At 39.6% G+C, this 27,682-nt stretch overlaps 1 protein-coding gene across 12 annotated transcripts in view; it reads left to right on the forward strand.

The window, feature by feature from the left end:
• The window catches only part of CACNA1C (calcium voltage-gated channel subunit alpha1 C), a 490,124-nt gene that overhangs the window by 295,985 nt on the left and 166,457 nt on the right, over positions 1-27,682 (forward strand). For all 12 annotated transcript variants that reach the window (XM_075051200.1, XM_075051188.1, XM_075051198.1 and 9 more), the window contains exons 6-7: positions 19,836-19,997; positions 21,898-22,094. In XM_075051200.1, the coding sequence (XP_074907301.1) occupies positions 19,836-19,997; positions 21,898-22,094 (359 nt within the window). The remainder of the gene's footprint in view (positions 1-19,835; positions 19,998-21,897; positions 22,095-27,682) is intronic.

Here is a 27,682-nt window from a genome sequence, read left to right on the forward strand (position 1 = left end):
ATCACAGTGTGGGAGGATTATATCACTTGGCTTGCGAGTTTGTTATAGGCAGGACCTACTGGCCTTTTGGAGAGAGACTTAGTTGAAAGTTGTCATTGCTTTCCATGTTTATAGCAATGAGAGATGTAGTTGGCAGGAAAGGAGTTAATCTTCTCTGGAATAGCTGTGGAGCGAGCTTTGTTTATTTTGTTTGGGGAGCTTGCTAGTTTGATATCTTAAAGTACTTCTTAGTCATTCAAAAACCTCGAGTCAAGTTACCATAAACTCTGTGAGATCAGCTTAAAAATCATGATTTAGTTGTTAGGAAAAATAAGTGTGAGGTTTTTTTCTTTGGCTTGTTTTCTGACCCACTAGGTTATATTAGAACCATGTTTGCAGGCTTTTCTCCACAACCATAAAGGGTAGAAGCTTTTTAAATGAAAGGTAAGAATCTCTGTGGAAGGAGCTGAAGCACCGATAAAAGCAAAAAATACTGAGGCAATGGACAGCTCTACTATTTGGTCTTATAAAAAGCCGTGCTTGGTAAACTGTCCGCAAGGCCTCAGCTTGTGCCCAACTTGGGGTTACTTTGGGCATCATTTGGTGAGTAGAAAATACTGAGAAATAAATGCTGTCTATTGGGCAACTAAGGAACTTTTCCTCTGATACAGAATTAACATCCACTATTCATGCCACCTCTGTTAGGAATTACTGCAGTGGGTTGTTTCATGCAGACAACCTTCAGTCCTTGCAGAATACAGCTCTTCTTTCTGCCAGATTTGTCTCATGAAGAGTAGTCTGTCTGTGGTCTTCAGTCTGCACTGGCACCCACTTAATTCATGGCTGTAAATTAAGGATTTGTTGTTCTTTCCTAGTCCTTCTCTGATCTAAGTCTTTTGACACTTTCTGGTTGCATGCCCACTGTATGGTAAAGGGGTACTCAAATTTAAACATCTGAACTGGAGTGTTTTTGGTGAGATGCTGCTTATGCTGGGACATGTTCTGAGAGTTGTTCTGACATAGGCTGAGCTTAACTGTGCTTGTAGTTCTTGCTGTTTTGGAGAACATGTGTTCCCTGAGAGAAAGGTGTTTTGTTACTACTGTTCAAGTCTCTTGACCCGTGCTCTTAGAGGACTAGAGGAAGCTGAGGGAACCAAATCTGACACAGTTCATATCCATATGCATATATGATCTTGACCCCAGTGTAGACTATCTAATAGTCCATAAGTTTTCTTATCAAGAGAATTATTTAATTTGCACCAGAACAGAGCCAGGGAGCCTGGTGCATGCTACCAAACATTTGGTCTAGACAATGAAATGCCAGTCCAGTGCGAAGCAGGCAAACCATCAACTTGATCTGACAGACAGCCTGTATTAGTCTTTATGGTTCTGACTAGGGACATATTTATTGAACCAGGCTTCTTTGGGGCTGGTGTGGCTTTCAGAAAGCCTGCTGGGGTCTGTAGCTAATATGGCCTCAACCTTCACTGGGCATTTTTTAATTGTACAAATGCCTGTTGATTAGCCTAGATCAATTTTATCACATCTATATGTATTAGAGTGTAACTTTTCTCATGAGGCCTTTTAGGTAAGATTGCCTAAGCCAACCATAAATAGTACATTACAGGATTATGTTATTACATAATAAGTTAGTGCAGGGGTTTAGAAGTCAAATCTCTGTGTCCCATTCTGGTTCTGTCCCTGAGACATCATAAACACCAGTGGGTGAGTTACCAACATTGCACTTGCTGTGTTTTGCCATCCATAAAGAAATGCCTTTTGCTTCCTTCCCTTTCCAAAATGTAGTAGACTTTTCCACTGTGAGGAGACAACCCGCACAGATTTGTCCTAAAATTACATGAATGTGACATGCACTGCAATTTATTCTCACTTAACAGACTCAGTAAGTGTATGGAAGCAGCATCTCATTAGTAAGAGGGGATCCTCTGGGTCATTGGCAGCCGCCTTCTGCATGGAAAGCCCAACATCTGCTGCTTGGCTTGAGGTCCATGTTTAACTACTGCTATTTGGAAAAAAAAGTGTAAAGCACAATGATTCTTATAAACCAAATTTATGAAGAACTTGGTGAATTTTTGCATGCAAATCTTAAACTCATCAGGATTGGAGTTGGGAAATAGGTTGTCTGCAAGAGGTTGGCTTGCAGCATAGAATCGTTTTTTCCGAGTCAAAAGGAGTTTGCATGGATTTTTTTCTCTCTGGGTCAATCCATAGGAAATAATCCAATTTAAGAGGGACACCTTTTGTATTCAGGTTTGAGAATTTAAAGACCTATTTCAGAATATAGAGCATTTGCACGTAAGTATGATTAGAAGTAGGGGAAAAACATATTAATTGCCCTCTAAAGTAAATTACTAGTGTCTGCATTTTGCAGATGGAGAGACTGAAGCAAAAGTTCAAGGTGTTAACGCTTTCAGAAGTGGCTTCTAACTCTGTATGCCTCATATTGGCTACCAGTGCTAGGCACCTGGGTCAACATGGGTATCTGAAAGCTTCAGATAGATGGACATTGGATGTTAGCCTCAGAGCAGAGAAACCACTCTCTCTAAGTCTCATCCATGCTTTGTTCCTGGGACCTGGCTGTCTCTTGCCAGAAAACATCTCAGCGAAGAATTCAGGGACTGTTCAGCGCAGGAAGTGGTTCATCTGCAAGCAAAGTTGGTTCACCCACAGGAAGACAAGCAAAGGTACCTTTGACAATCTTTGTTAGGATTGAACTGTCCCAGGCCCCAAATTACTTTAGTGCCTCCTAAAATCAAAAGGGTTTGAGGTCATGAATTCAACAAAGCCTGAGGACTATGTCTGGATGAGTGTGATGGGCACATGAATATTTCATAAACTTTAAGAGAATAGATGATATTTTTATTCTTTGTGGTTATATGGACATTCACTAGACCACTTGTGATAAGGAAGGGGATAGACATTTTGCTTAAAAGATGAGATAGACATTTTTTACCCGCATGACAAAAACTATTGTAGCATCATGGGAGAAGCCTTCAAAGGCACTGATTTTAATGTCTTTGGGTCCCCATTACACCTTCAAAAATTGGTATTAAGTATTTACACATTTCCAGGCACTGCAATAGGGATTGCTTGTGTTGTTTTGGGTTTGGTTTTGTTTTGTTTTGTTTTGTTTTAAAAAAAAAAAGTAATTTGAGTTCCTTTCCTGAAAACTTTTTTTGGAGTGAGAAGTACAGGTGTTGCTGTAACTATGTGAGGTGCATGGCAGAGCAGTAGATTAGATACTTCCCACAGCTCTCATCACAGTGCTGACAGTTGCTTTCTGAACAAAATAAAATTTCAAAGAAATAATTAAGCAAACTCTTTTTTTTATTATTATTATTATTTTTTAATTTCTAACTCTTTATAAAGTCATACTGCTTCTGGAAAAATGATCCGCTTCCAGTCTATTTAGCCTGGCATTAACTTGTAAATTAATGGTGAATATTTTCAAAAGCAGATGGATGATCTAGGTTTCACACGGGTAAGTCACTTCTGAAAATTAGACATAAGCACTTTATCTCATTGATACACAGGCCAGACTTCACTGTTCAACTATTCTGTTACAGCATACTAACATAATTCTTGTAGTGCATACTTTATTTCAGTTGCTGAAATAACTTTACTGCTGGTGTACCAAAGCAGTCTCCTTGTAAAAAAAATGTCATATGGGCATTAAAGCACCCATCCTAATGTGGCATTAAGATCAATATATTGGTTTGAGAAAGGAGAGAGAAGGAAGACAATTCCCTTGATGGACATAAGTAGACAAGTGCAAAATCAACATGTATACCAAAACTTAATCACTTTAGTATCTTGGAAACCATTACCCAGTATCTCCTTTGGCAGGAGTCTAAAGCATTGCAAACCTTTCTATGGACAGAATCGAGTCTGCCCTTTTGTGTTAAGAGTTTTCTGTTATTACTCTTCTATCTCCATTTTACATTATTACATGTTTTGAAACTTGTTTTAAACATTTTGTGCTTGAGAAGGGCAAAAAGAAGCATCCAATTCAGCAATGAAGAAGCATGATCCAATTAAAAAAGAAAATCACTCCTCACTATTGGAAAGGGCAATCAGTTACTCCTACGCATGCTAACTTACACCCATTTGACTTATTAAATTCCATTTCTATCACCTTTATTCGTGCTGCTCAATTATACCACCTCATAACATTCTGTTCATCCTCTTTACGTTGTACTTCATCTTCATGTAACTACATTGTTGCCACTAGTTATTGCCTATCTGATATCTGCCAAACTTAATTTACAAGCTCTTCTAGATAGCTTGAAAGCCATATAATTTGAGTAGATGTTGTGCTCTATGTTTGTATTTTCAATGAGATCCTCTGCTGACTACCCAGATTTATGTGGGCAGAAAACCATAATCTCCTTACCAAAGCTAGAGAGAAAACTCGACTGTTCCACTAGGACAAAAATTTGTCATATTTTTTCTTTTCTTTCTTTAAAAAAAAACACAAAAAGCTAAGCCTGTGATGTGCTCAAGCTTCCCTGGAGTCTCCTACAGGAAAGAGTTACTCAAAGGCAGTGTAGGTAGGTCTCTAGCACTGGTCTACTGGAGATGCAATAACCGCATAACTAGGAAACAGAGGGTATGAGCAAAAGAACGTAAGCCAGACCCTCCTCATGATAGTGCAATGTCTTTCTGTCAGTGAAACAACAGCATGTAACTGGCTTGTATATTTTTTTAGTTAAAATGAAGTAAGACCAGGATTTTCATGTATGAATGCCTATAGATGACTACCTTTACATGTATTTAAATAACTAACTAGAGCAACTAAAATTTTGGAATGATGCTGCTGTTAAGCCCATGATTGCTCTGAGTTCATGTGAAAATTGGGCACCTTCAGACAAGGTGAATGAAAAATTTAGACATTTTTAGATTTTGGTCTGTCTCATTACAATTGGTTCTCATTTGCCATGAAGTGCTCTTCTCTATTAAAATTTACAATGCTTTCTCAGGCTCAGCAATGTTGTCTACCCTATATTCATTGCAGTGTTTTCTCATTACCACAGCCTTCTTCCATCCTTATCCCAAACTCTCTGGCATTAATCAGATTGTTTCTTTGAACTTTGTAGTATGTAGGAAAGCATCCTGTCTTTACTTGCAATGTCCTGATAGATCTGAGCCATTCAGGTGTGTATATATGACGCCACATCCATGCTTACAAGGTGTTTAGGCTATTGTCTAAATTTCCCAATTAGGATTGTTCTTAACTCCAAGACTGTCAATTTTTCTTTTTTTTTTTTTTTCCCCCCTTTTAAGGGAATATGATCTCATCTAATGATTTCAAATTATAGGGGAATTCTGTCTGTATGATCTTATAATTCAGAGATACCCCCCACTGAAAGAAAAATGAGGGGACTTTTATAACAAAATATAGAGTAACTTAAAGAGTTTAAGACAGTAGGGACATGTCAGGCTCACCATGGTAATCCTCCGAACATAAGACTAAGCAAATCCTCTATCTCATGTTTGATTCCAGGACTCTGAATTTGCTCTTTAATGATTTACAAAAAATGGGGGTTTGATGCTTGTTGCCTATCAGAAGGCCTCTTAGTGCTCTGAGCTAGAAACTGGTACTACACTGAAGGCTTAGTCTTCAACTACACCTGATTTGGAGATAGTATACCTAACCAGGGGGGAACAGACACGTTTTCTCTCTTGTGTAATCCTTGTAAAGCTGAATTTGTCTAGAGGCCAAACTGAACACAGGTGTAATTGAAGCATCCTCAAAACCACTCTACCCAGTGTGTGGAGAAGGCTGGGACAGTAAATAAGGATCAAGCACCATGCAGAGATCCTAGTTCCTGCTGCAGGCATGCCACCTCTGAAACCTTATGTTCTGCCTGTACTGTATAAAGCAGGGAGAATGAAATGGTGATTTTTAACTACCCTTAAATGCCCTTTCCCAGGGTGAAATTCACTATTCTCCTTTGTAGCATCATGTCAGCTTGAGTGTGCCAAACCACTTTACTGGAGGGTGAGGATGGGAATTAGAGCAACTCTACATGTAGTTAGTTCTTTCTGTATCTCAGTGTGCAGTGGTGACATTCACCTTATCCCAGTGCTGGCACCTGACTGTCTGGCCTCTGATTGCCCTCCTGCTTGGGCTTGCGATGCCCTTCCCAACCACTGAGACAATGCAGCTCAATCTATTGCAATGATTCCATTTTACAGCTGTTGAAACAAACACACCCAATGCAGTTATTTGGCTTGCATTTGGGATTTATTTTTTTTTTTAGTGCACAATCAAAAATTTCAACTGTAATTTCTCATTGTTTTCTGCACAGCCCAAGAAAATTATCACCACTTTATATAGTTGAGGAAATAATGTAATTGAGGTAATAAACACAGAGAATTCAAGAAATCCAAAATGACATCTCTTTTGAGAACCATGCATTTTTGGAACACAACAAAGAAATGTGAGCCGTTGCCTGCTTCTATATGTTGAATAGCACATATTAAGTCTTAAGTTTTAAGCAAATACTAACTGGCAGTCAGGAAGACAATTTTTTTTCAAAATGTGTATGCTTCTGGCAAAATATAGTTGACAGTCATCTCTTTTGCACATGGTTTGCATTTATACACTGTCACTGGTGGAGCTAGGGCCTTAAATTTACCCTCCTGATGCATGTGAAGTTATGGTATAAACAGCATACCAGTGGAGAATTCTGGCTTGCCTTCAACTGAGGAGACAGAAGTGGCCCGATCAAAGCTTCCAAAGTGTGAAGCTTTTGCGTGTAGGTACAAAAGAGTAGAGTAAGTTGGAGGAGACCCTATACTTCGCAGTTTACTGCCACCAAACCGATGTGATAAAAGTCATTGACAACAGAGGGAATTGCTGCAAATATACTTGGACAAAATTTGGCTTCCAAATCTTAATTCTGCCTTAAACTTTGTTGTTGTTGCATTGAATAATGTCAGCTTTTGCCAAGCCAGTTCCTTTCTTTTCTCTTGGGCTCTAAAAGCTGTAGGAAACGTGCTCTCAAGCAGATTTCTTACGTTCTCCTTCATTCTTGAACAAGACTTCTCAGCCATCTGTACCATCTCTCCAGCTCAAAGAGCACCGTGTGAGGACAAGCTGCACCACCTTTCCCATGTCATAGCCTAGTTGTTTTTAATCTCAAGTGGCCAATTTGTTTTGCTTTCATTACAAATGCGAAGGAAGTGGAGAGAAAAAAGGAGAGAACAGTCTGAACCAAATGTCCTCATTAAGCTTATTTCTCTGTAGTTAACTTAGAACTAACTCTACACATACTTGCAAGTCCTTGATTTACTTAGGTCACTGTTACTCAAGGGAGTAATTTGATTCCAGCATAGCATCTCCCATAGGTAAAGATCGTTCCTGTGAGCAGGGCTTACACAATCAGGACCCAAAGCATGTTTCTTTGAGTGGTACAACCTGCAGAATGATGTAATTTATGGCAGAAGAGGTTAACTCAGTGTAGCAAAAAGGGGTTTGTCTTGGTAAAGAAGATGGCTCACAGAGGCACAGCCTTCTTGTTGTAATAAAGTTTTCTCTCATATTTAAGGAATGCCAATGAAAACAGGGAAATATTTATTATTTGATCTTGGCTATGTAGCTCTTTTAAAAATAGCACTAACTATGAATGTATCAAATAACTGTGTCAGCCTTTATCCTACCAATTACTCTGCATGCTGGCATGATTATTCAACGTGTCTTCACAACAGAACAAAACAAAAAATCCTAATACCGTAATGTGGAACCACATCAGGGTGTAGGCAGTCCCTTCCAAATGAAGAAAATAGAATCCACACTGACATCAAAGAGGAGACATGGAGATAGTAAAAAAAATCCTAACTTGGCTTAGTCAGAGGTTTTTCAGAAGTGCTCTGGACAGATCAGACTTTCTTTCTAGCACCTTTTTTTCATTCTTCAGGTAATGCCCAGAGTTCTCATTCAGAATGGGTGTAGGGCATGGCTCTGAGAGAGAGCCCATGCCATCAGGATGCTTGTCCTAAAGCATCTGAAAATCTAATGCCATCTGCTGCCTCCAAAGAACGGTTTGCGTTGTTTAGATATGCTTTTGCCTGGACCATAAAAGGAGCAGAAGTATACATACAGATTGTAACTAACTGGTATCAGTAGGAGTGTGTTGTGTTCACAGTTGCTCGCTTGTAATTGCTGGCTGTTGCTGTCTCTGTGATGGGCAAGGGAAGATATTGGTGTTCCAGATCAAAAGAGTAAGGATATGATCTACTCTGTTTTCTTCTTACGTTCTCTCCCAGATGACATACATCTCTACTGCATCTGATGTCATCCCAAACTTACGTCAAATGTCATTTCATACTTTGATTCCAATTGGCTAAATTTCGCATTTCTTATTGATTTAAGATCCTTTATGGAATGATTTGAAGTCCTTTATTCGTTTTCTTTAAAGTGAATATACATCTATTAATTTCTTACTGAACTGTTGGGACTTTTTAACATGTCTGAAGCTTTCTCATCCTATCTCAAAGAGGTGACTAACACACTGGGTAGCATTCATCTCAGAAGTGGGACGCAAGAGAGTTCATAAAAGAGTGTTTTGCTCAGGACACAAGGCAGTACATGGATGCTCTGTGACTTTGGCATCGTTTGAATTAATTCTGTTTGTCCCAGCCTTCCAAAAGCATTGTTAGCTGCCTGTAGTCATTATTGTGATTTTCACAAAGCATTATCAAAATATCAGCAAACCACTGAGCAGCAGACCAGTCAGATAGTTCTCTCAACCAGTGAATACTTTTTAAGCCTTCTGTTTAGTCTCCAGATAAACTATTTTTTTCAGTGATGATCTGAATTTGTAATAATATTGCATCTTGTGCAAGTGCTATAGGAGGGAAAGAAACAAAGCACACTGAACTAAAAGGAGGCAAATCTGAGGAAATATATATAAAATTTCAGTGGCTATATAAATCTGTTGGAGACCTTCCCTCTTCTCTTTAATCTAGCTTCTCCAAAATCATCTACTGCCTTCTGAGTTACATCTGCTTGATATTACTGTGCTAGTTGAGAACACGGGAATATTGGCTGGTAGGAACAACTAATAAACTTTTCTATGCTTAAGATGTTCACTGATGGAACAAATAATTTGTTGTTCTGATCATGGGGAAGTATTGACCAAAGGCAAACTACAGCCCACCTAACCTGCCTAGTCTCTTAACATTTTATCAAAGTTTTCTTTCTGCCAGGGAAAAGGGAAGGAGATCAGACATCTTTCCTAATCTCCCTTTTTCCCAGAAGCAAATCCAATTCCTGTTTAACACATGTAACAATAACCTATCCCATATGTGTTTTGCCCTTTGTTGCAACTGTTTTTTCTGAGTTGTCTGAATAGCTATGCCTCTTATTTTTTCAGTTTTAGATTATTTACTCCTGGTTTGCCTTGCCACATCAATCACAATTCAGAAAACATCTGCTAACCCTCCGCAAGGAATCTTATTTCAACTTCAGTAATGCTAAAGCTGCTCAACTTTTTTACATCAGAAGCATTTCTGACAGAAAGTAGCTCATGGAATAAAAAAAATAGAAGAAATGATAAAAATTCTGGTTTTGTCACTTTTTTCATAAGGCTTACTAAATTTTGTTTTCTTTAGGAGTGGAAAGATCTATAGCAATCCAATTTCATTATCAGATTGCAAAACTTCCCCTCTAAACTTTTTTCAAGCATCTCATCTTTTAGTCAGATACCATTCTTGTAGAGGGCTCCCCTTTTTGAAGGCAGTAGTACACACCTGGTGTGAGAACCGGGACATATGAAATGCTACATATCTTAGAAGTATAATCTGTTGGTTCAGTTTCTTTTATATAACTGTTAATGTATTAAACTAGCAGCCTGACTGACATTTCTGTCTTGTTTTGCATTGGCTGTTGGGTTTAGTAATTTTTTCTGCAATAACTGTTGTTCCTTGTTCAGCGCACTTCTGCAATTGATGTTTTCTCATAGGTTGTTGCCGTACATTGGTTTTTAATATGTATTAGTAGTTACCGAAAGATGAAGTTTCCAAAAGATAAATTTCCTTTTAATCAGGTTTGATGTCTTGATCAGAAATCAAACCAATATGTCCATGTATCCATACATACAAGCTTTACAAAGTCCTGTTTTAAATCTAACAGTTCTCTTGTTTAGTATAAACAGCGCCCATGGAAAGAATGTAGGGTTGAGTCTCACCCTTGCCCTCGCAATATAGGTGATAATTTAAACTCAAGCTTTAGCCCATCTTTTGGTTTTCACATTCCAGTGTTGAGATCGTTTCACTTAAAATATTTTCTTTGGAGGGGGTCAAATTCCACTCAGATTTATATTTGTAGATTAATTTAGCTGTTCAGTTTGCAGCAGGAGAGCCTTACGATTCCCTCCTGACAGCTTATTATATGTAAAAGGAAATTCAAAATAAATAAACGTTTAGTTCCAATGCATTCCAGCCATACATACACAGTCTACAAAAATCTTTTTAATTGTGCAAGTCATAAAGAAAGTTACAAAGAAAGTAAATATCAATAAAGAACCATTGTTTCATCTGACAAATACATCTTTGTGAAAACTGCAACCATTAATTTTTCTGTCCAAACATACTGGAGCTACCTAGTGAGCTAAAGGAGGTTTTGCTTATTATAGCAGAAGCCAATTTTTCCCCTAAAGGCATTTTATTATCTGAGGCCTGCAAGCAGAGTTTTAAGACTAATCAGATTTATAAAAATCAAAAGCAACAGCCTTACTACTGTGGAAAAGAAAAAAAGCTGGAGTTTTAGGTATTCTGAGATGGGACTGATTAACCACTGAATAGATGAGTCCCTAAATACAAACTCTCTTCTTAAAACTGATGCAAAGTTGTTCAGACTTGTCTGGCCATGTCTTTTCAAGGATTTTGACATTGTACCATGCGTTTTCATTAACAGCATTTTTAGTAGTTTAAAAACAGAAAACAAATCCCACGTGTGCGTCAAGACAGTAACACAGCAGTGATCACACATTGTGTGGTTCGCATAAATTCTTTCATTATCTGATCAGGTAACTGTCTATTTTAAGTTCTCAAAATACTCTTGAAAACCCTGTATGACAGCTATTTTGAAAATGTTATGTCTCTCCAGAGCTTAGTCCCAACTGTGCTCATTAAGCACTATCCAAAGTCAAGAGGTGAAGTGAGTTTTCTTCTCCAGGGCTATATAGCCTGTGCTTGGCATATACGGTGCTGCACTTCTAAATAGATAGCCATCTAAAGAGAAAGTTTTATGGTTTATCCAGTATTCTGTTGCACTTTTTCTAACATGAGAAGGTAAAAATTAGCGTAGCTCATGGTATGCCAGTTATGATAGGCTTGGAGTGTTTAACACGCAAGATCAATTTTTGTCATCAATATATTTTTCTCCAGGTACTACAAAACTGTAATAATATCACTCCTGGAGGCACTTTTACATTTGCAGGATCCCTGTTAATGTTCATTACCTTGCTAGCTTTTAAATTTTCTAAACCTGTTCACAAGTGATAAGCTAGAAAAAGCATCAGGAGAAGTAGCTAAGACAACTCCTTATTTTTTATGACAGAAAGGATTATTTAGCGATGAACAAAAGGGGCTAATGTCCACTTACCTGAGGAGCTATGAGAATAAACAGGTAAAAATAAACTGTTCATGACCCTGAGAATTTGGCAACTTTACAAAGGCATTTATAATCCAACAGCCGTTAGTCCTCCACTTAAATGCTGGTACACTCACAATCGAGACCCAAGTTTTTTAGGCCCATTTCTGTTACCATGATGCTTTAGCACTTATAGGTGACCATAGTTCCTTGTTTCAAAAACTACATCCTTAGGACATGTTAATGTGTGTAGTCATTCCTCAGAGCTGTGTACAAACAGTATTTGGCATTCTGAAACAAAGCTTTTTCGTCATTGTCTCAGTTCAGAGGTTACTTAACTATTGTTTTGGGGGGGGGGGTTATGCTCACTTGAGCAGACTAAAGGCAGTACAGCATTTTGACACATTCCTATACAAGTTTTCTGACTGAATCCAGTGTCACAGGACTAGACCAAAATTTGCTCCTGTGCTGGAGCTTGAAAGACTGTTCTCTGTCACAGCTGTGCTTGAGCAAGAAGAAATTTTAAAAAGTGTAAGTGGGATGGATCATTTCACTGAGAACTAGTGCAGTCTTCAAAGACAGTCTGGCCAGGTTTTGTGTAGCTCTGTAGAGAAAGGGGCAAAAAAAAGTTTTTCCTATTTGTGATCCTTCACAGTGATTATAGATAAAACCTTTACAATGAACCCAAGAACAGAGTTCTCGGAGAGTCCATGTTTGTCCTGTCAGCAGAAAATCAAAGCTATTTCCTGGGAAAGGGTGACAGCTGATCCTTGATGGCCTAGGAACTGCCAAGGCTCCTGCATGCCCTTTTCCTACCTTACTTTCAGCCTGTCTTTAGGAACTTCACTCTGGCAGTGAATACTTGACCTTGTCCTCCCCCCTCTCAGCATAAGACTACTTTTCAGCATGCTCTGGTGCTTGTTCAAAACAGCCTCAAAGTTAACTTACTGAACTTCATTTGTGTTTTTGCTCAAAATGGTCTTTTTTCTGTCATGTGCAATTTTCAGTAGGCAATTAGTTGCTCCTCTTCTCTCCACGCTCCTCCTCTATACGCAGGTAGCTGCATGGGAGGGGCACTACATCTTTTCATCTTTTTTTTGTGGTTTGTTGTTTTTTTGTTTTTTGTTTTTTTTTTTTTTTTTTACATTGAAGGTCTGTAGATCTTGCCTGGACCTTATCCTCAGATGAACTGAGCTAAGATCAAATGGCTGGAGAATAAAGTAGGAGCTACCTAATGTGTTGGGACTGGAAAGATGAGCAAGGTCTTCTGATCAGCAAGCAACTTTCTTATAAAGTGAACACTTATGTACTTTGAACAAAAAGCTATTTTAAAAGGTTAAAGGCCCCTAGGAGGGGAGCAGGGTGCTTCTATGAGTGGTAGCAGAGGTTTCTTCCAGCAGAGAGGCAAAGAGCCTAAGGCAGCATGTACATTTATCCAACCATCCTCCTCAGGCACCCAAAAGCTGGGGCTGTGTGGCCGCCATGCTGAGGGCAAGCTGTATTGTTTGGCTAAGTTAAGTCACTGACAAGCAGAGGATACTGAAGATTAGTTGCTTCCCAAGAGAAAAGGATCCAGAAGGAAGAGCTGGGTTTTGTTGTGGCTTTTGTTTTTGTTTTGCTGTTCCTTTCTCGCCTCAAAGGGTGAGGCTAGGGCGGTATTGCAAGACTTGACAAACATAAAACTATTGTGTTCGCATACACAAGCCCATTTGTATGAGTCTCCTTTTGTGTGTGTGTGTGTGTATTTCAGTTTGAAAAGTCAATGAAAACATGGTTTGAAAACAAAGGAATGAGAACATTCAGAGCAGATGCCAAAACTTTCTTTTCTCTATTAGTTGCAGCACATGGTTTTGAATTGTACATTTGTATAAGTTTAAATGGCATTACTTACTCCAAAACAGTCACTGTTCAGCTTGAAAAGTGTCTTTCCTAGTTTTTCTTTCTTTTTGCTTCAGCTAGTTTGCTGTTCTGTGTTGTGTCTTTCCTTCCTATTCCAAGACCTTCTCTGTTATTCTTGAAATAGAAATGGCATCTGCAGCCCCAAGAACACTGCACTACAGCCACAGAATTTGCTTTATCTAGAAATGTGGCACTAATATTTTGAGACTCCAGCAAGACAGTAGTAAGGACTACCTCCCTGAATTGTTACTGTACAGCTGTCCTTAACTGAACTGTGCCATATGAGTTTCCTTTGCAACACTGGTGAAGAAAGTCCTCACTGTTTTCCCTCACAAATCATTGCAGATGTACTTATCTAAGACATCTTGCCATGACTTTGGTCTGTTTTGTGATAAAAATGTCTGTTGTTTTCCAGTCTTCCTTTAAAATTGGTATAAAACCTTTCATATTTATGAATATTTAATATTTTTCAATTTTCTTAGCCAATGCCTATGTTTATTAAGTGATAAACATCCACTTTGGGGAATATTACTGGTTATATTGCTTGTGCTTTGGAAATAGAGATAACTGTAGTGGCAGTCTCCTAGTGTATCATCAGAAATAACTGTGATTTGTGGGTAGGCCTAGCTCGTGGCTGGGGATGGCGCATAAACTCTACCACTTAAGAGTGGTTCCCAGAAGTGATCTGACTCAGGCACTGTGCTGAGTCACAAATCCTCCCCTGCTTCCTCCTTGCTTGCAGAAAGTAGTAGTTTTCTTCTGAACTATATTAGCAGAAAAATAATTACCTCCCACACCCTTGGCACTGGCTTAAATATGAAAATCTGTGTGTGTTTGTGTGTGTATCAGGAGGGAGAGGAGGGATGGATGGAGTTGAAAGTACTCTCCTTTCCCTTTTATTCCTGCTCATTCCCAGAGGGTCTTTTGTATGAGATTGTTCCTTCTCATACTCCTGGTTCAGGCAACGCCGTGGTGTAGGCAAAATATAGCCCTGCAAAACCAATGAAGGAGTAGACTTGGAATACACTTTGTCTGAAGATCCTGACTACTGATATGATGAGAACAGGAAATCACCCTGTCCAGCAAACCAAGTTTGATCCAAAATTGAAGACACGTGGAAATGTGAGATAGAGCTGTGCTGAGCAAGGCGCAAATGTTTTTTCTGAGACCAACCTACCATTAGTTTCCTTGGACATGTTCCACAGCGCAACAATGCCAAGTGCATTTTAGCAGCTGGGTCTGGTGCACTTTTTTTTTGTGTGCCATCTTGCTGAGCATTGGTTGAAATCCAAAAAAGCTTGTAAGTACACAAGGGGGTATGTAGGTAATCCCATTGCTTTAGGTGCAGACACTTACATGCTTAGAGATAAGCACATTCTTCAATAACTGCCTGAACTGATGAGACAGCAACCAGCCCTTCTTATGACTGTCTTCCTGAGAAAAAAGTACAGCATCGTATACGGGCTCTAAAACACCTGCAGCATCCCAAACAGCGTATCTCCCATAGCTTTGAGAAAGATCAATGTTGCTTGGTATAAGCTCTTTTCCTTCTTTCTTCCCTGTTCCCTCTGCTCCTTAGTTGTGCCCTAAACCCTTGGGTCAATGCAGTCCTCCAGGGGCTGAAAAGGGCTTGACCTTGTATAAAAAGCAATGTTGTTCCCATGTAATAAATATTTAAAATGTTTTATCCGTGTAAATAAATGCTAAATTCTGTGAGCCCAGGGAATGGTATTAACGTGTTTTGCTTACTGAAACATTTATGGAGTCAGTGTCAGCCAACAGAATGCAGCCAAGAGGGGTTTTTTTAAGGTAAACTGAAGTGCTTTTAAAATAAATACTAAGAGCTGTTTAAGATCTTCAATTATTAACAGAAGAAAAGCGTGGGCTGAAAAACTGCAAACAATCCCTTTTGTGGCACTTTCCCTAACCTCTGTGCAGTTATCTCTTTGTCCAGCCTGGATTGAGCTCCTCAAGGCGGCTGCTGTGCCTTCACAGATGTCTGGAGAGTGTCTAGCACATGGAGAGAGCTTCCACGAATGAATAAGCACATTTAGAATGCCAAATATTTGAAAACCGTTTATTTTTAAATTTACTTGCCAGGACATAAGTTCAGGACTCTGTGTTTATGGTTGGCCAATGATGGCATTGCCAGCCTCTATAAAGCAGTGTAAAAACACAGCTCTTCACTCTGCTGTGGGAAGGCAGTTATTGGCATCACCTACTTGAAATCCAGAGGCCAGCTTTGCAGTCTGATCAGGTCACCGGGAATTCTGATTTAATTATGATTATAAGCTGCACAGCTCATTGGAGTTCAAGCCTTACCTCCACGAGGGAGAAAATGCCAAAGAAGCGCAGAGGTGTATTACAGAGAGCATCAGGCAAGTGGGACTCTATTGCCCCTGTACTGTGGGAGCCCATATCGGGTGATATCTATGTGTCGCAGTGTGGAAAGATTGAGACCGTGCATGAGTTAGGACAGAGAATTCTTTTTTTTATAAGTTCAACTGTCTTTTCTTCCTCTGCACAAGGAACGAGCACATAGAAGTGTGTAGAAGCTCTTGCCATTGGTTAGAAAAAGCTTTGTGACTGCATGTAAGGGGATGACTCGCCTTGATTTACCCTGATCAGAAATGCAGGTGATCATCCACAGACACTGATCTGCATCTCTCAGTTTTCAGAACGCAGATTTGATGTGTTTTGAAACACGTGGGGGTTTTATTTAAAAAGTGTCTGTTTGTTCCACCTACCCATGGCTCTGCCCCAGTCCTTTAACCCTTTTTTTATCTGCTCTCCCTGGTCTCCCCCCTTGCTACAACACCGACTTTTCCGATCGTCCAGGCCTGGTTCCTCATGCCATTCCTTGCAACAGTTATTCATGTTGCAAGTAGCTGCCTGAACTGAGAATAAAGTAAGTTACTGGCAGCAGCTATATTGGAGCAGTAGGCTTGACAACGATACACAGAGCATGGTTATATGCATATATCCCTTGCCCTTCTACAAATAGCATTCATTACGTCTTCTGAGAGGATATTTCCAAAGTTGCTGCATAGTTAGCAGTTTTAAGCTTTTAGAAACTCTGAATACTTTAATAGTAATGTATATAAGCTTGCTAATTAGTGGAATCATCTGGATTTAAAAATAGACTGCCCTAACAGGGTACTGCCCAGCACACACATCAAGTCATGCTAACAGTATTCAGTAACTCATCTCTTCTTCAAAGTTGGTTTATTATCGTCAAGAAGCTTTTCTCTAATTAAGCTAGCTGAAGCTCATCTAAATCTTCTGGTGGTACATGTTCCCCTTGACTGTCTAAACACCTTGTCATCTCATGTTTATGGTGCAAGCCTTTGATGTCACATCCACTGCTTTGCTAACACAAAGGACGTTGGTTTGTGCAGATATCTTCACTGGACATCTGTAGTACACTGCAGCACTTTCATGTCGTGGGTGATAATGAAGCTACTTTTTAAATGAGAGAGCCTTTTGTTCATCATTGTGTCTGTCCTCAGTACTCTCTCAAAAGCACTGGGTATATCCTATGATGAATATTAAATCAATTAATAATAATAATTAAGGGTAAATTACATAACATCTGGTATTAGAACTCAACCTTGTGATCTTGGCTACATTTTGGATTAACAAGGCTCCTAAAATCACTAAAAATGGGGGCCTTTATTTGCTTTTGTGTAGATTTATTTGAAGCTACAAATATTTCAATCTGCAAAGTTTGTGGCGGTTTTCCAGGTTCACAGCCATCTGTAGTCTTTTAACTTTCTTGTATTGTACATTGTTTGGGAGAAGGTGGGACATTGTTTTAATTTTCTGGTGGATGTTACGTTCTCAACTGCTGTAAACTATTGGAATGATGTTGATGTGGACTGCAATTAATTTTCTGTATGTATTTAGAATTAGTAGACTGAATGAGGTGACCATCTAGGGGAAAAGGTTGCCTGCCTCATGTAATCGCAGCAATATTGTTTCCCCAGAGACATTGCTTATACAAACTACCTAGAGGTAACTGAGCAAGCAGAACGGCCCACTCTTGCACAGGATGAGTTTTGATCCTGTCAATATTGTACTTCATGTAAGGACCTCTTTGTGAAAGCTAGAATGTTTTATGCTAATATCACTCGCTTTGTATAGTAGCATGAACCATAAACAGATAATGAACTGATTGCAGGCACCTCAAAAAATATTCTGACTAAAGGGATGCTAGTAGCCAGCTTTGGATTACTAGCAGGCAGTGAATGATCTTGCTGGCCTGGCAGCTGATGCCACCTTTGATTGCTTCTGCTGCATTCCATTGTGGCTGGCGAGCAAACACAAAGTCTCAGCCTTAGCTGTGAATTGGCAAGTGGATTGCCTATGAGTGAAAGTGCTTGTCAAGAGATGTGTCATCCTCATTAGAAAGTATTTAAATTAGTTTTAAAAAAAAGTAGCAAAAATGAAAATCCAAGATCTTAGATGATAGATTTTAAAAGTTAATAGTTATCACAAATTCTCTTGGCAGACGTATAACAGACATTTACAACTTATGAATCACATTTTTCAAAAATCACAGCTAATATCAACTTCTCTGAGGAGATGACAGCATTTGCAGGAGACATTAATGGCTTCTGGCTCTCAGTCATTGCAAAATCATAAGCTTGTAATTGTTCTGATCTGTCTATTTGTAGACTATAGAGTTCTAGAGGTCTCTCAATATTTCCAGCATTAATAACCTGCCAGTGACAGTGGTGGCCATCACTGCCACCACTAATAATAACATTAAGACCTTTGTAAATACAAATCCTTACTAAAGGCTTAGGAGGCTGGCTTTGTTATTTTGATTTTATAAATGAGAAGGAGACAGAGAGAGGCCCATGAATCTGCAACTTGAGTCAACTGCATCTGAGTGTACAGCTGCTTAGTGCTTTAGCAAACTTGGCTACAAGTCACCTTCCCCAGGCCATTCTGGAAATGTTTGGCTTGCTCATGATTATGAGTTATACCAGTCTCATGCCTTAACAACAGCCATGTAATAGTATTTTGTTCGTACCCTGTCATGGCTTAACCCCAGCCAGCAACTAAGCACCACGTAGCTGCTCACTCACTTCCCTCCCCACCCAGTGGGATGGGGGAGAGGATCAGGAAAAAAAGTAAAACTCGTGGGTTGAGATAAGAACAGTTTAATAGGATAGAAAGGAAGAAACTGATAGTGATAATAATGACAATAATAATAATAAAATTATTGGAATATACAAAACAAGTCATGCACAATGCAATTGCTCACCACTCTCTGACCAACGCCCAGTTAGTTCCTGGGCAGCGATCTGCCCCCTCTGGTCAACTTCTCCCAGTTTATATACTGGACATGACATCACATGGTATGGAATACCCCTTTGGCCAGTTTGGGTCAGCTGCCCTGGCTGTGTCTCCTCCCAACTTCTTGTGCCCCTCCAGCCTTCCTGCTGGCAGGGAATGAGAAGCTGAAAAATCCTTGACTTAGTCTAAACATTACTTAGCAACCACTGAAAACATCAGAGTGTTATCAATATTCTTCTCATACTGAACCCAAAACATAGCACTGTACCAGCTACTAGAAAGAAAACCAACTCTGTCCCAGCTGAAATCAGGACATACCCCTATCTAGGGACCTGGACAACCTCTGTTATAGAGTGATCCCTAAATCTTTGGGCAAAACCAGCACTGCTGGTTCTGACTCTCCCTCTGTGCAGACTGAAGTAAAGTGAGGTGGATCTGAAGTGCAGGGAGATCCTAAGAGGGCCAGGAGCTCTCAGTCAGTATGGGATTGGTGGTCCTTCAGCAGCTCAGGCTCTGCCTGAGACTGACTTGACCTCTGGAAGAACCCAGAATCAGAGTAGGGGTACGACTTCAGTTTGCCATCTCTCCCCATGCTCCGGGGTGCAGCTCTGCAGTATCCCAGCATTTGCCCTCTTGTATGTCTCACTGTTCTTGTCCTCTTTCAGTTCTGGTTGTTCTTTGTTTTTCCCATGCTTTAACTCTCCTCTGTACTGTCTGGGGAACACCTTAGGTCTCGTTTTCAAGAACAGGCAAAATAGCTAATATATCCCTTCCCCAGAGTGGTGGTATTTTGGTGACAGGTAACGTAATACCTGTTTTACTTTAGTCTGTGATCCAGGCTGTGATGGTAAATTTCTGAAATGCTGGGGATCTTCTGGAGGGAGGTGATCTGTAAATGTACATCTTTACATCATCAAGATAATGAGTTTAGGTGAGGGGGAATGAAATAAAAATGACATACTACTGTGCAATTTATAGCCTCTCTAAATTTTGTTCTCTTGCTGATAAGTGCTTCCTTCTGTTCTCTCTACAGGTCTCCAGGTGGTTTTAAATTCAATTATCAAGGCCATGGTCCCTTTGTTGCATATTGCCCTGCTGGTGCTGTTTGTCATTATTATCTATGCCATCATTGGACTGGAGTTATTTATGGGGAAGATGCATAAGACCTGCTACCATGTGCAAGGGGGACTGATAGGTAAGGGGAACACTGTATCGCACACACAAAGATTTTCTCAGGGAGACTTTCCCCATATCTAATGGAGCATTTGTGCTGGCACGGGAGACAGGTGGCTGTTGCTCCCTGCTGTGTACCTGTTTGGGGTTTCGCAGTGGTGGTTCCTCTGTTCTGCTTCTTGGATATGAACCACCTTTGATGCAGAGACTGCCTTCAATGGTGACAGTTTAGCTTGCTCGTCTTGGGCACTCAGTTGTTGGCCTGTCTGTAAAGGCTACATGGAAATCTGTCAGTTCCTGCTGAACACAGTAGTGGACTTAATGTGGACCTTTGGCACTACAAGCCAGCCTGAGTTCTTTATCATATCTCCCAGAGGCTCAAGTAACACTAAAGTAATGATTTCACCACGAGCAGACTGAGCTACAAATGAGATGTCACCACAGAAATGAACAACTCTTATATTTTATTATTAATCTTGTACACAAATACATCTTCATTTTAAAGAAGTATCATTGTAAAGGAATATCTAATTGAGGCCCAGTACCCTTTTTTTTAATCACAAGCTGTGACCGTGGTTAGAAGTACAACTAGTAAGAAAGTGAAATTATATTGAGGGGAAGAAACTTTTTGCACCAAATCCATCAGGAAAGAATTTTCAAATTATTGACAGAAAGAAATATTCAAATTTCAAAATAATTCAATTGTATTGTCACTCACTCATCTAATCATCGGCATTTTTGATTTATTGAACTTGAACAGGAGTGGTTTCCCATGTGGTGGTGGGTGCCAATGCCTAGGACCTAGTTTGGATTGTAATCAAGAAAATATTCCACAGCAGGAAATTGTTTCAGAAGTTCTATATTTTCTGCTTTTATAACATTGGCAGATTTCATTTTCTGAACATAATGCTAGAACTATAATGAATTGTCACTCTGGTTTAGAGCTTCAAAGTGTATATATCTTTCTCCATACTGTCTGGAATTATTTACATTACAGCATCGAATTCTAATATTGCTGTTTCTGGCATGCTTTAATGATCAGAATGTGATCATAACTTTTGGAAAATTACATTTTTTTTTCCATATAAGATGAGAAACAAACATAATTACCTGCTCCCACACACGTACCTGCATCTGTTATAAATGTAGCACTGAGCTCTGAAATCTGTATATTTAAAAAAATCCTATTGCAGGAGGTTTTGTGCTTATAAATATGTTTTCTGTAGCATTTTTCATATACCAAAACATTTAGGCATGCTTGTTATATGGGTTCTCAGATCTTTGGAAACACCTGTACAGAAGGTGGATAATCAAGCAGTAGTCTTTTAGAGCTTCTGAGTGCCACCGGACTATTGATAAAATGCCACACAGCTTCTAAATTCCAAAAAAGCAGAGCTTCAGAGACTCTCTGCTGAACTTAGCAGTGGCCCAGCACCATATCAACCTATCTCCAGAGCACTGGAGCCTGTCTGCTGCAGAGGTTCAGCCTCCTTCAACAGAGCGCCAGTCAGTGCTGCAGTTCCCTTCCAAGATTAACCCAGATGCCAAGTGACTGCGGAATGAAAACACTGGTCACAACATGCAGCCTAAAGAAATGTAATAGACTTGATCTAATGCTCCCTCTCACGTTGAAAGGCATGATTCCTTCCTCATAGAAGGGTATGCTTTAAAAAAATGTCCATCTCAGTTTTGACTGTAAAATTTGACAGCTTGGCCATTATTTTTACAAAAAGAAAGTGAAGCACAACAAAACATCCCTCTGCCCATTGAAATTAATACAGTTGCTTGTGTATTCCTAGAGAAATCTGTCAAATTCACTGCAAAATGTATTTGTTAAGAGCAGATATCTTTTACTCGCTTATCAGTATGTCAAATAGCAATTAGTTCTCTTCACCTCCTTTTTCTCCCTCCTCTCCTTTAAGATACACCTGCAGAAGATGATCCATCTCCCTGTGCCCCCCAGTCTGCACATGGGCGGCAGTGTCAGAACGGCACGGAGTGCAAGGCAGGCTGGGAGGGACCTAAACACGGCATTACGAACTTTGACAATTTTGCTTTTGCCATGCTGACGGTGTTTCAGTGCATCACAATGGAGGGCTGGACAGATGTACTGTACTGGGTACGTATCCGAAAATGATAAGCTGAAAGGCCTGCTCATGTGCTATGGCTATGTTGAAATTTCAGGCCTTCAGCTTCCTTGCTTGTTCTATACAGTGAAGACGTGGTTGCTAGGGTGAAGCTTTAATTAACTCAGAATATTAGTGGGTAAAATGGGAGGGTTTATCTGGCGCAGTTAAATCAAATGTAAATGTTGACTTTCCATCAATATTTTAATGTTGAAAGATGGCACATGGCTTATTGGTTTGAAGATTTGCAGTGTATCTTTGTTGAGTAGAATGTCATGTAAAGACCCTCTCTGCAGGAGTGAAATATCTCGTACATCCCCAAATTACTGATGTAGAAGTATTTGCGACAGATAACTATGTGCTTTACCCATGGCATTAATGTTACAAAGGCACTACACTGATCAGCTCATAGGTTTTATAAGAAAGGCCTCATAAATCCCTTTTCATGCCGGCACTACTCCTGATTATGACTTTTATCATAATGATGTTAGAATAAATTATCATAACTCTGATATTGGTATCGATCATGTTTAGATGAAACATATTATCTTTAATCTAAATGCAGTCTCATCTTGTCCTTTACCCTAATTCTGGAAGTTTCAATAGCTTTAGTTTCTACCTTGTAATTTCTAATGTGCTGGGAAATTCGGTGGCAATACAATTATACTATAGGAGTTAAAATCAGATTTAGCCTTCACCTGTAAACCAGATATAAACACGTTTCTGGATTCAGCTCTTGCCATCACCTTTTGCAGTGATATGTTATGGTCCAGGAATTTAATTCGCACACAGCTCAGTCCGATCTGTATAAGGCTAACACGGACTCTCACTAACTTTGAGGACTGACATATTATGACACCTCGTTCTCCAAGATGGTAGGATGTGCTGCAATGCATGATGGAATTTAACTCAAGATGACCCAAAGCACACAAAAGGATAACCTGGGCTGAGGCAGCTTGCACTGTTAATCAATATCAGCTTCTCTCTTAAACACAAGCCTGAAGCTGCCTTTTACCCACCAGTGAGTTCGGGTTTACAAGATTTCCCTTTGAAGATGTAGCTTATCTGCTATAGTCTCTATGTGGAACAGCTAGCAGTTGTCTCTTTATCCTCGTAAATTTAGTTTAGAATTGTGACTCCAGCTTCCCTCTAATGCCTGAGATAAAGGGCAGAGATCAAACCACAAGGGGAGCTGGGTCTCAGAGCACAAAAATTGCCTTTACTTGAAAAGAGGGTCTAGATTAATAAAATAATGAAGAAGAACAGAAGTTAAGTCAGAAAAGGAACTGGGCAAAACTACTGCACAGCTCAACTATGGCTATATATAATAAACCTGTCTTTTTATCACATTTAGCTCACATTCCTCCAGTCTTTGTGTGATTGAGAGGATTTATAGGTAGTTCAGGGGAAACAGGAGAGAGTAAAAGGTATCAGAAATAAACATGAAAATAGTTTTGGCAGTGTATACCATTTAGTATCATGAAACCTATACACAAGTTATCATCATTTTCTCCAAAGGCACGTGTTATGAAAGACCCTGCCAATCCCCACACTTTTGGGTCCATGCGTCATTTGCATGACTGGATGTGAATCATTCAGAACTCAGTTATCAGTTATCTAATAACAGGAGCCAAAAGCATGTACTCACTGCTAAATGATTTTCTACCATGACTGCTGCAGATGGTCTGATTTTTTTTTTTATGGCGTCCCTGCAGCAACCTGGATTTTAGCTGTTGGCTTTTGTTTGGTATTCAGCCAGCTTTTTTCACTGATTTCTTGGGCTTTTCTTTTTTTCTTTAGAGACAGTATGGTGAACTGAGACCTTAAATTAATGCAGATTGATGGTCATTTTTAGGGGCATCCATATAGCTAGCCTTTTAGATTATGGCTTTGATAGAAAGCTTGCTTTGGAAACAAAAGAAATATTTGTTATCATCAGTTCCCAGTTATTCCTAGAGAAGATTACAAAAGATAAGAGTCAGCACTGCAGATAAAATTTTAGTAATTGAAGAGGAGGATATTTAGTTTGTAAAGAAAAAAACATATCACCTATGTTTAAAGGCCATGAAATACAAAGTTTGAGTAAGCACCTGAACACCTGAGCTGACAGACATACTCTTAAGCTGCTGTAAACGATCCTAAGAGTACTGTTGTCCCATATGAATTTTTTCCTCTGAGTTATATTGACAAAGTGGATAGAAGTCGGCTCTGATCAGTGTTTGCCATATGGTAAAGAAGGTATCTGAGATGTGACGCATATTTCCTTCCGCAGAGAGGTCTGTGCTACTCTGGGGGCAGATGTTGATTGGGCAATTACTACAGGGCACACTTATAAAAAGCGTTGTGGCTTTAATATTTATATGTAGAAACATATGTCTCTAATGTCTCTAAATGTCCATGAAAAGGGCATTCTGGATTGAGCTAGCGAGATCAAAAGGAAGAGTACTTCTGGATAGTAAAGAATAGAAAAGATGCAACATTTCAATTTCTGAGAGTGAAGAAAGAAATTTAGTAAGTAGGGTAGGATATGTATATATATATTTTAAACTTAGTGTGAGCCACTGTCTCATTAGTGAAATCTGACTCATATATAACTCTACTCCCTGGCCTTTGCCTTTTGAGCCAAGGAAGAGTGGACTTTTCATAGACAACCCATTGGATGCTGCATCTCCACAAGAGTGCAGAGATAGGAGGCTATTCTCTTCTCAAGTAGATAACGTTTTGAAAGATCACCTGGATCCATAGTGAGGCCATGGAAATTAAAATTTGCTTTATTAGGAAATAAATCTGCACAGCTAATTAGATTAGAAATCCAGACTTAAAGATCCCCTCTCTCCAACTAAATCCTGAGATAGAGTTGGTTGTCCATTTTACACTGAAAGGAAAGTACAGAAGGATATAAGAAAATGTCTGTAAATCAGACAGTTTTGCAGCTGAAAATTTTAGGTGATGATTTGCAGAGGTCATTCCTTAAACTTAATGATGTAGGCTAATGGGTTGATATTAAAAGTGCTGAGCATTCAAAGTTCAAGCAGACTGTTAAGTTCTTAGGTCCTCTGCAATTCAGGGTACATACCAAGGTTTGAATCTGGGCTCCTTCTGGGGTCAAGGTCAAAATTCCAATTAATTTCAAAAGGTCAAGGTCTCACCTTCTATTTTGTAAAATCTTGATCATGCTGTTGAGATTTTCCACATGCAGTCATGTGTACAACATGAGGACTTGCAGGTGCCTAATCAGGGCCTTGGCGTCTTTTGTGATAGTCTTCCAAGGACATATATGTGGATGCAGAGAGTTTTCTTTGCTCCCTCCTTAAATCTGAAAATAAGAGCCTTACCTAAAACTCAGCAGAACAACAGATAAAGCTCTGGGCTGAATCACTTGGCCGGAAATGTTTAGGCAATGGAGTAATTCCCGTGGTTTGAACTCTTCTATAAATGCTTTTCAATTATATCTTCCTACTTTCTGAAAAATATCTTTTGAGAGGTACCTAGATCTCTGCATTCCTCTCAGTGGGAATGGAGGGAGCTTAGCACATTTCAGCATGTTGCCCTGAAAAATATACTAGTAATTTCATGAAACCTATGTCTGTCTTGTGCCACACTTTGCAAGGTTAAACCTGCATGTTTAAAACTTATAAAGCTCTATGACCTTCCACAAGCCCTGGACTCCTAATCCACTTAGTAGCTCTTCAAATTTTACCTTCAGTTTCCTGCTTCCTTCTTCATGCTTCCCCTTGTGCCTCTTCCGGCTTTTCACCCATGTAGTGAAGCCTGTCTCTTCTCTCATGGAGTACTATTTCCCAGCCTGTGGCCCACATCCTCACAAAAAGATAATCAGAGACAAGAAAGCAATAAACTTTTATTCGCTAGAAGGACTTGACATCAATAAGATCAATACACTTTCCAATCTCCTCTCTTAGTCAGCAGATAAGACTTGTGAGTAGATTGGCTGCTTCTGAAATGTGAAAGAAAAATTTTAGGGAAAACAGTTTGACACTGCTATAGTGGCAGGTAAGATAATTACTTACTTACAAGGAGCCAATTTTTTAATGTGAAGTAACTGTATTGGACAGGATGAAAATCTGTGCAAAACAACCTTGTTGACTCTTTGCTGAAGAATTGATCTTTGTTGAAGGGAGCATTAAGTGTTTATAGGAGCACAGCTCCTATACTGCCTCAGTCTTACAAGGTTTACTTTCTCCCAGTACAGCTGCCAGGTGGCTTTGTCTCATGTGCAGTCAGTTCACAGAATCATTTGAGTAGACAGGCACCTCTTACGATACGTCACATCATAATTTTTCCTACGCATTGTAGAAAGATTGAACTTCTTATTCTCAAAACTCTCCTTAATGTATGATCAGCCAGCATTAGCTGCTTGCTCCCTTGTGCAGGCAACAAGGCCCATTTCTGAAGACCCCTCAGTCTTGGAAACTTCCAGCAGCAGATGCAAATCCAAATGTTACAAATTGAGTCATTTGGTATTTTGTAATCAGTCTCTGCTGCAGTCCGTTATTTCTTATTGTCTTGTTGACTAAGGAGGAAAATTAATCCCTGTGCAGTGTGTAACATCCTGTTTAAGTATTTGTAGGCATTTGTTGTCTTCCCTTAATCTTTTTCTAATCTGAGCAGATTCAGTTCTTTCAACCTTCCCTAATGGGGCTTCTTTTTAATTATTTTTAATCAGTTTGTTACTGTCCTTCAGGGGAAGCTTTGCTTCTGAGTTAAATACAATTTGGACAGTGCCCTGTCTCTAGAAAGGCTTTCATCTTTGTGTGAAATGTGCTTTCTGCAGCTGGAGCTTGGTGACATTGCATGCAAAACTGCCTACTGCAGCCTCAGTTTTACATATCTGGTCTCTCCACACCCCTGCATCTAAGCAATCGTATATATAAATGAAAACAGAGTGCAGAGCAAATACAAAATGCAACCATATGTTGTTGCATTGGGCTATTCACACTGCTGGGTAGTGGAGAACCTGGTCCTGAGATGTTCTGTGTACAGCTTGCCCATTACAGCTTGAATTCTAGGATCGAGTAATTCTGCTTGATGATTATTAATAATGAGCAGCCTTGAGCCTGCCGTCATTTTTGGAGTATTGGCTTTGTCCCATTTGGAAAACACTTCAGAATACTTGGTTGAATCTCTGAAAATAGCATGCTGTGCCTCCAGGGACAGTTTACCTCAAGGCTCTAACTGTTAACTAAAGAGTGTGGTATTAGTGTAGATGGACTAAAGCCAGGTCTGGATGAGATCCAGGGTGCTAACCTGTCCCTGGAAGAGATGCCTGAACTGGTGCACAAGCTGACTCCCTCAAATTTAACTGAACAATCCTTGGTAGGCTTGCCCAGCCCCTAGGCAAGAAGACATTTTAGTAATCTAAAACACTGCAGTAGAGCCACCACAATGTAGCGAGAGCCGCAATGTAATGAGATTGAATCAGTGGAAACATTCGGAAGCATGACATCCCCAAGGACAGCATAGAGTAGCATATATAGATGCAGCGGGTTAAACAGGCTGTCCTGGAAGATCCTTCCATGTCTGAATCTGTGAGATCGTACTTCCAAGTCACTAAAAGAGCTTG

This window comes from Buteo buteo, chromosome 19 (genome assembly GCF_964188355.1).
Source record: "Buteo buteo chromosome 19, bButBut1.hap1.1, whole genome shotgun sequence".
Classification (NCBI taxonomy): Eukaryota; Metazoa; Chordata; class Aves; order Accipitriformes; family Accipitridae; genus Buteo; species Buteo buteo.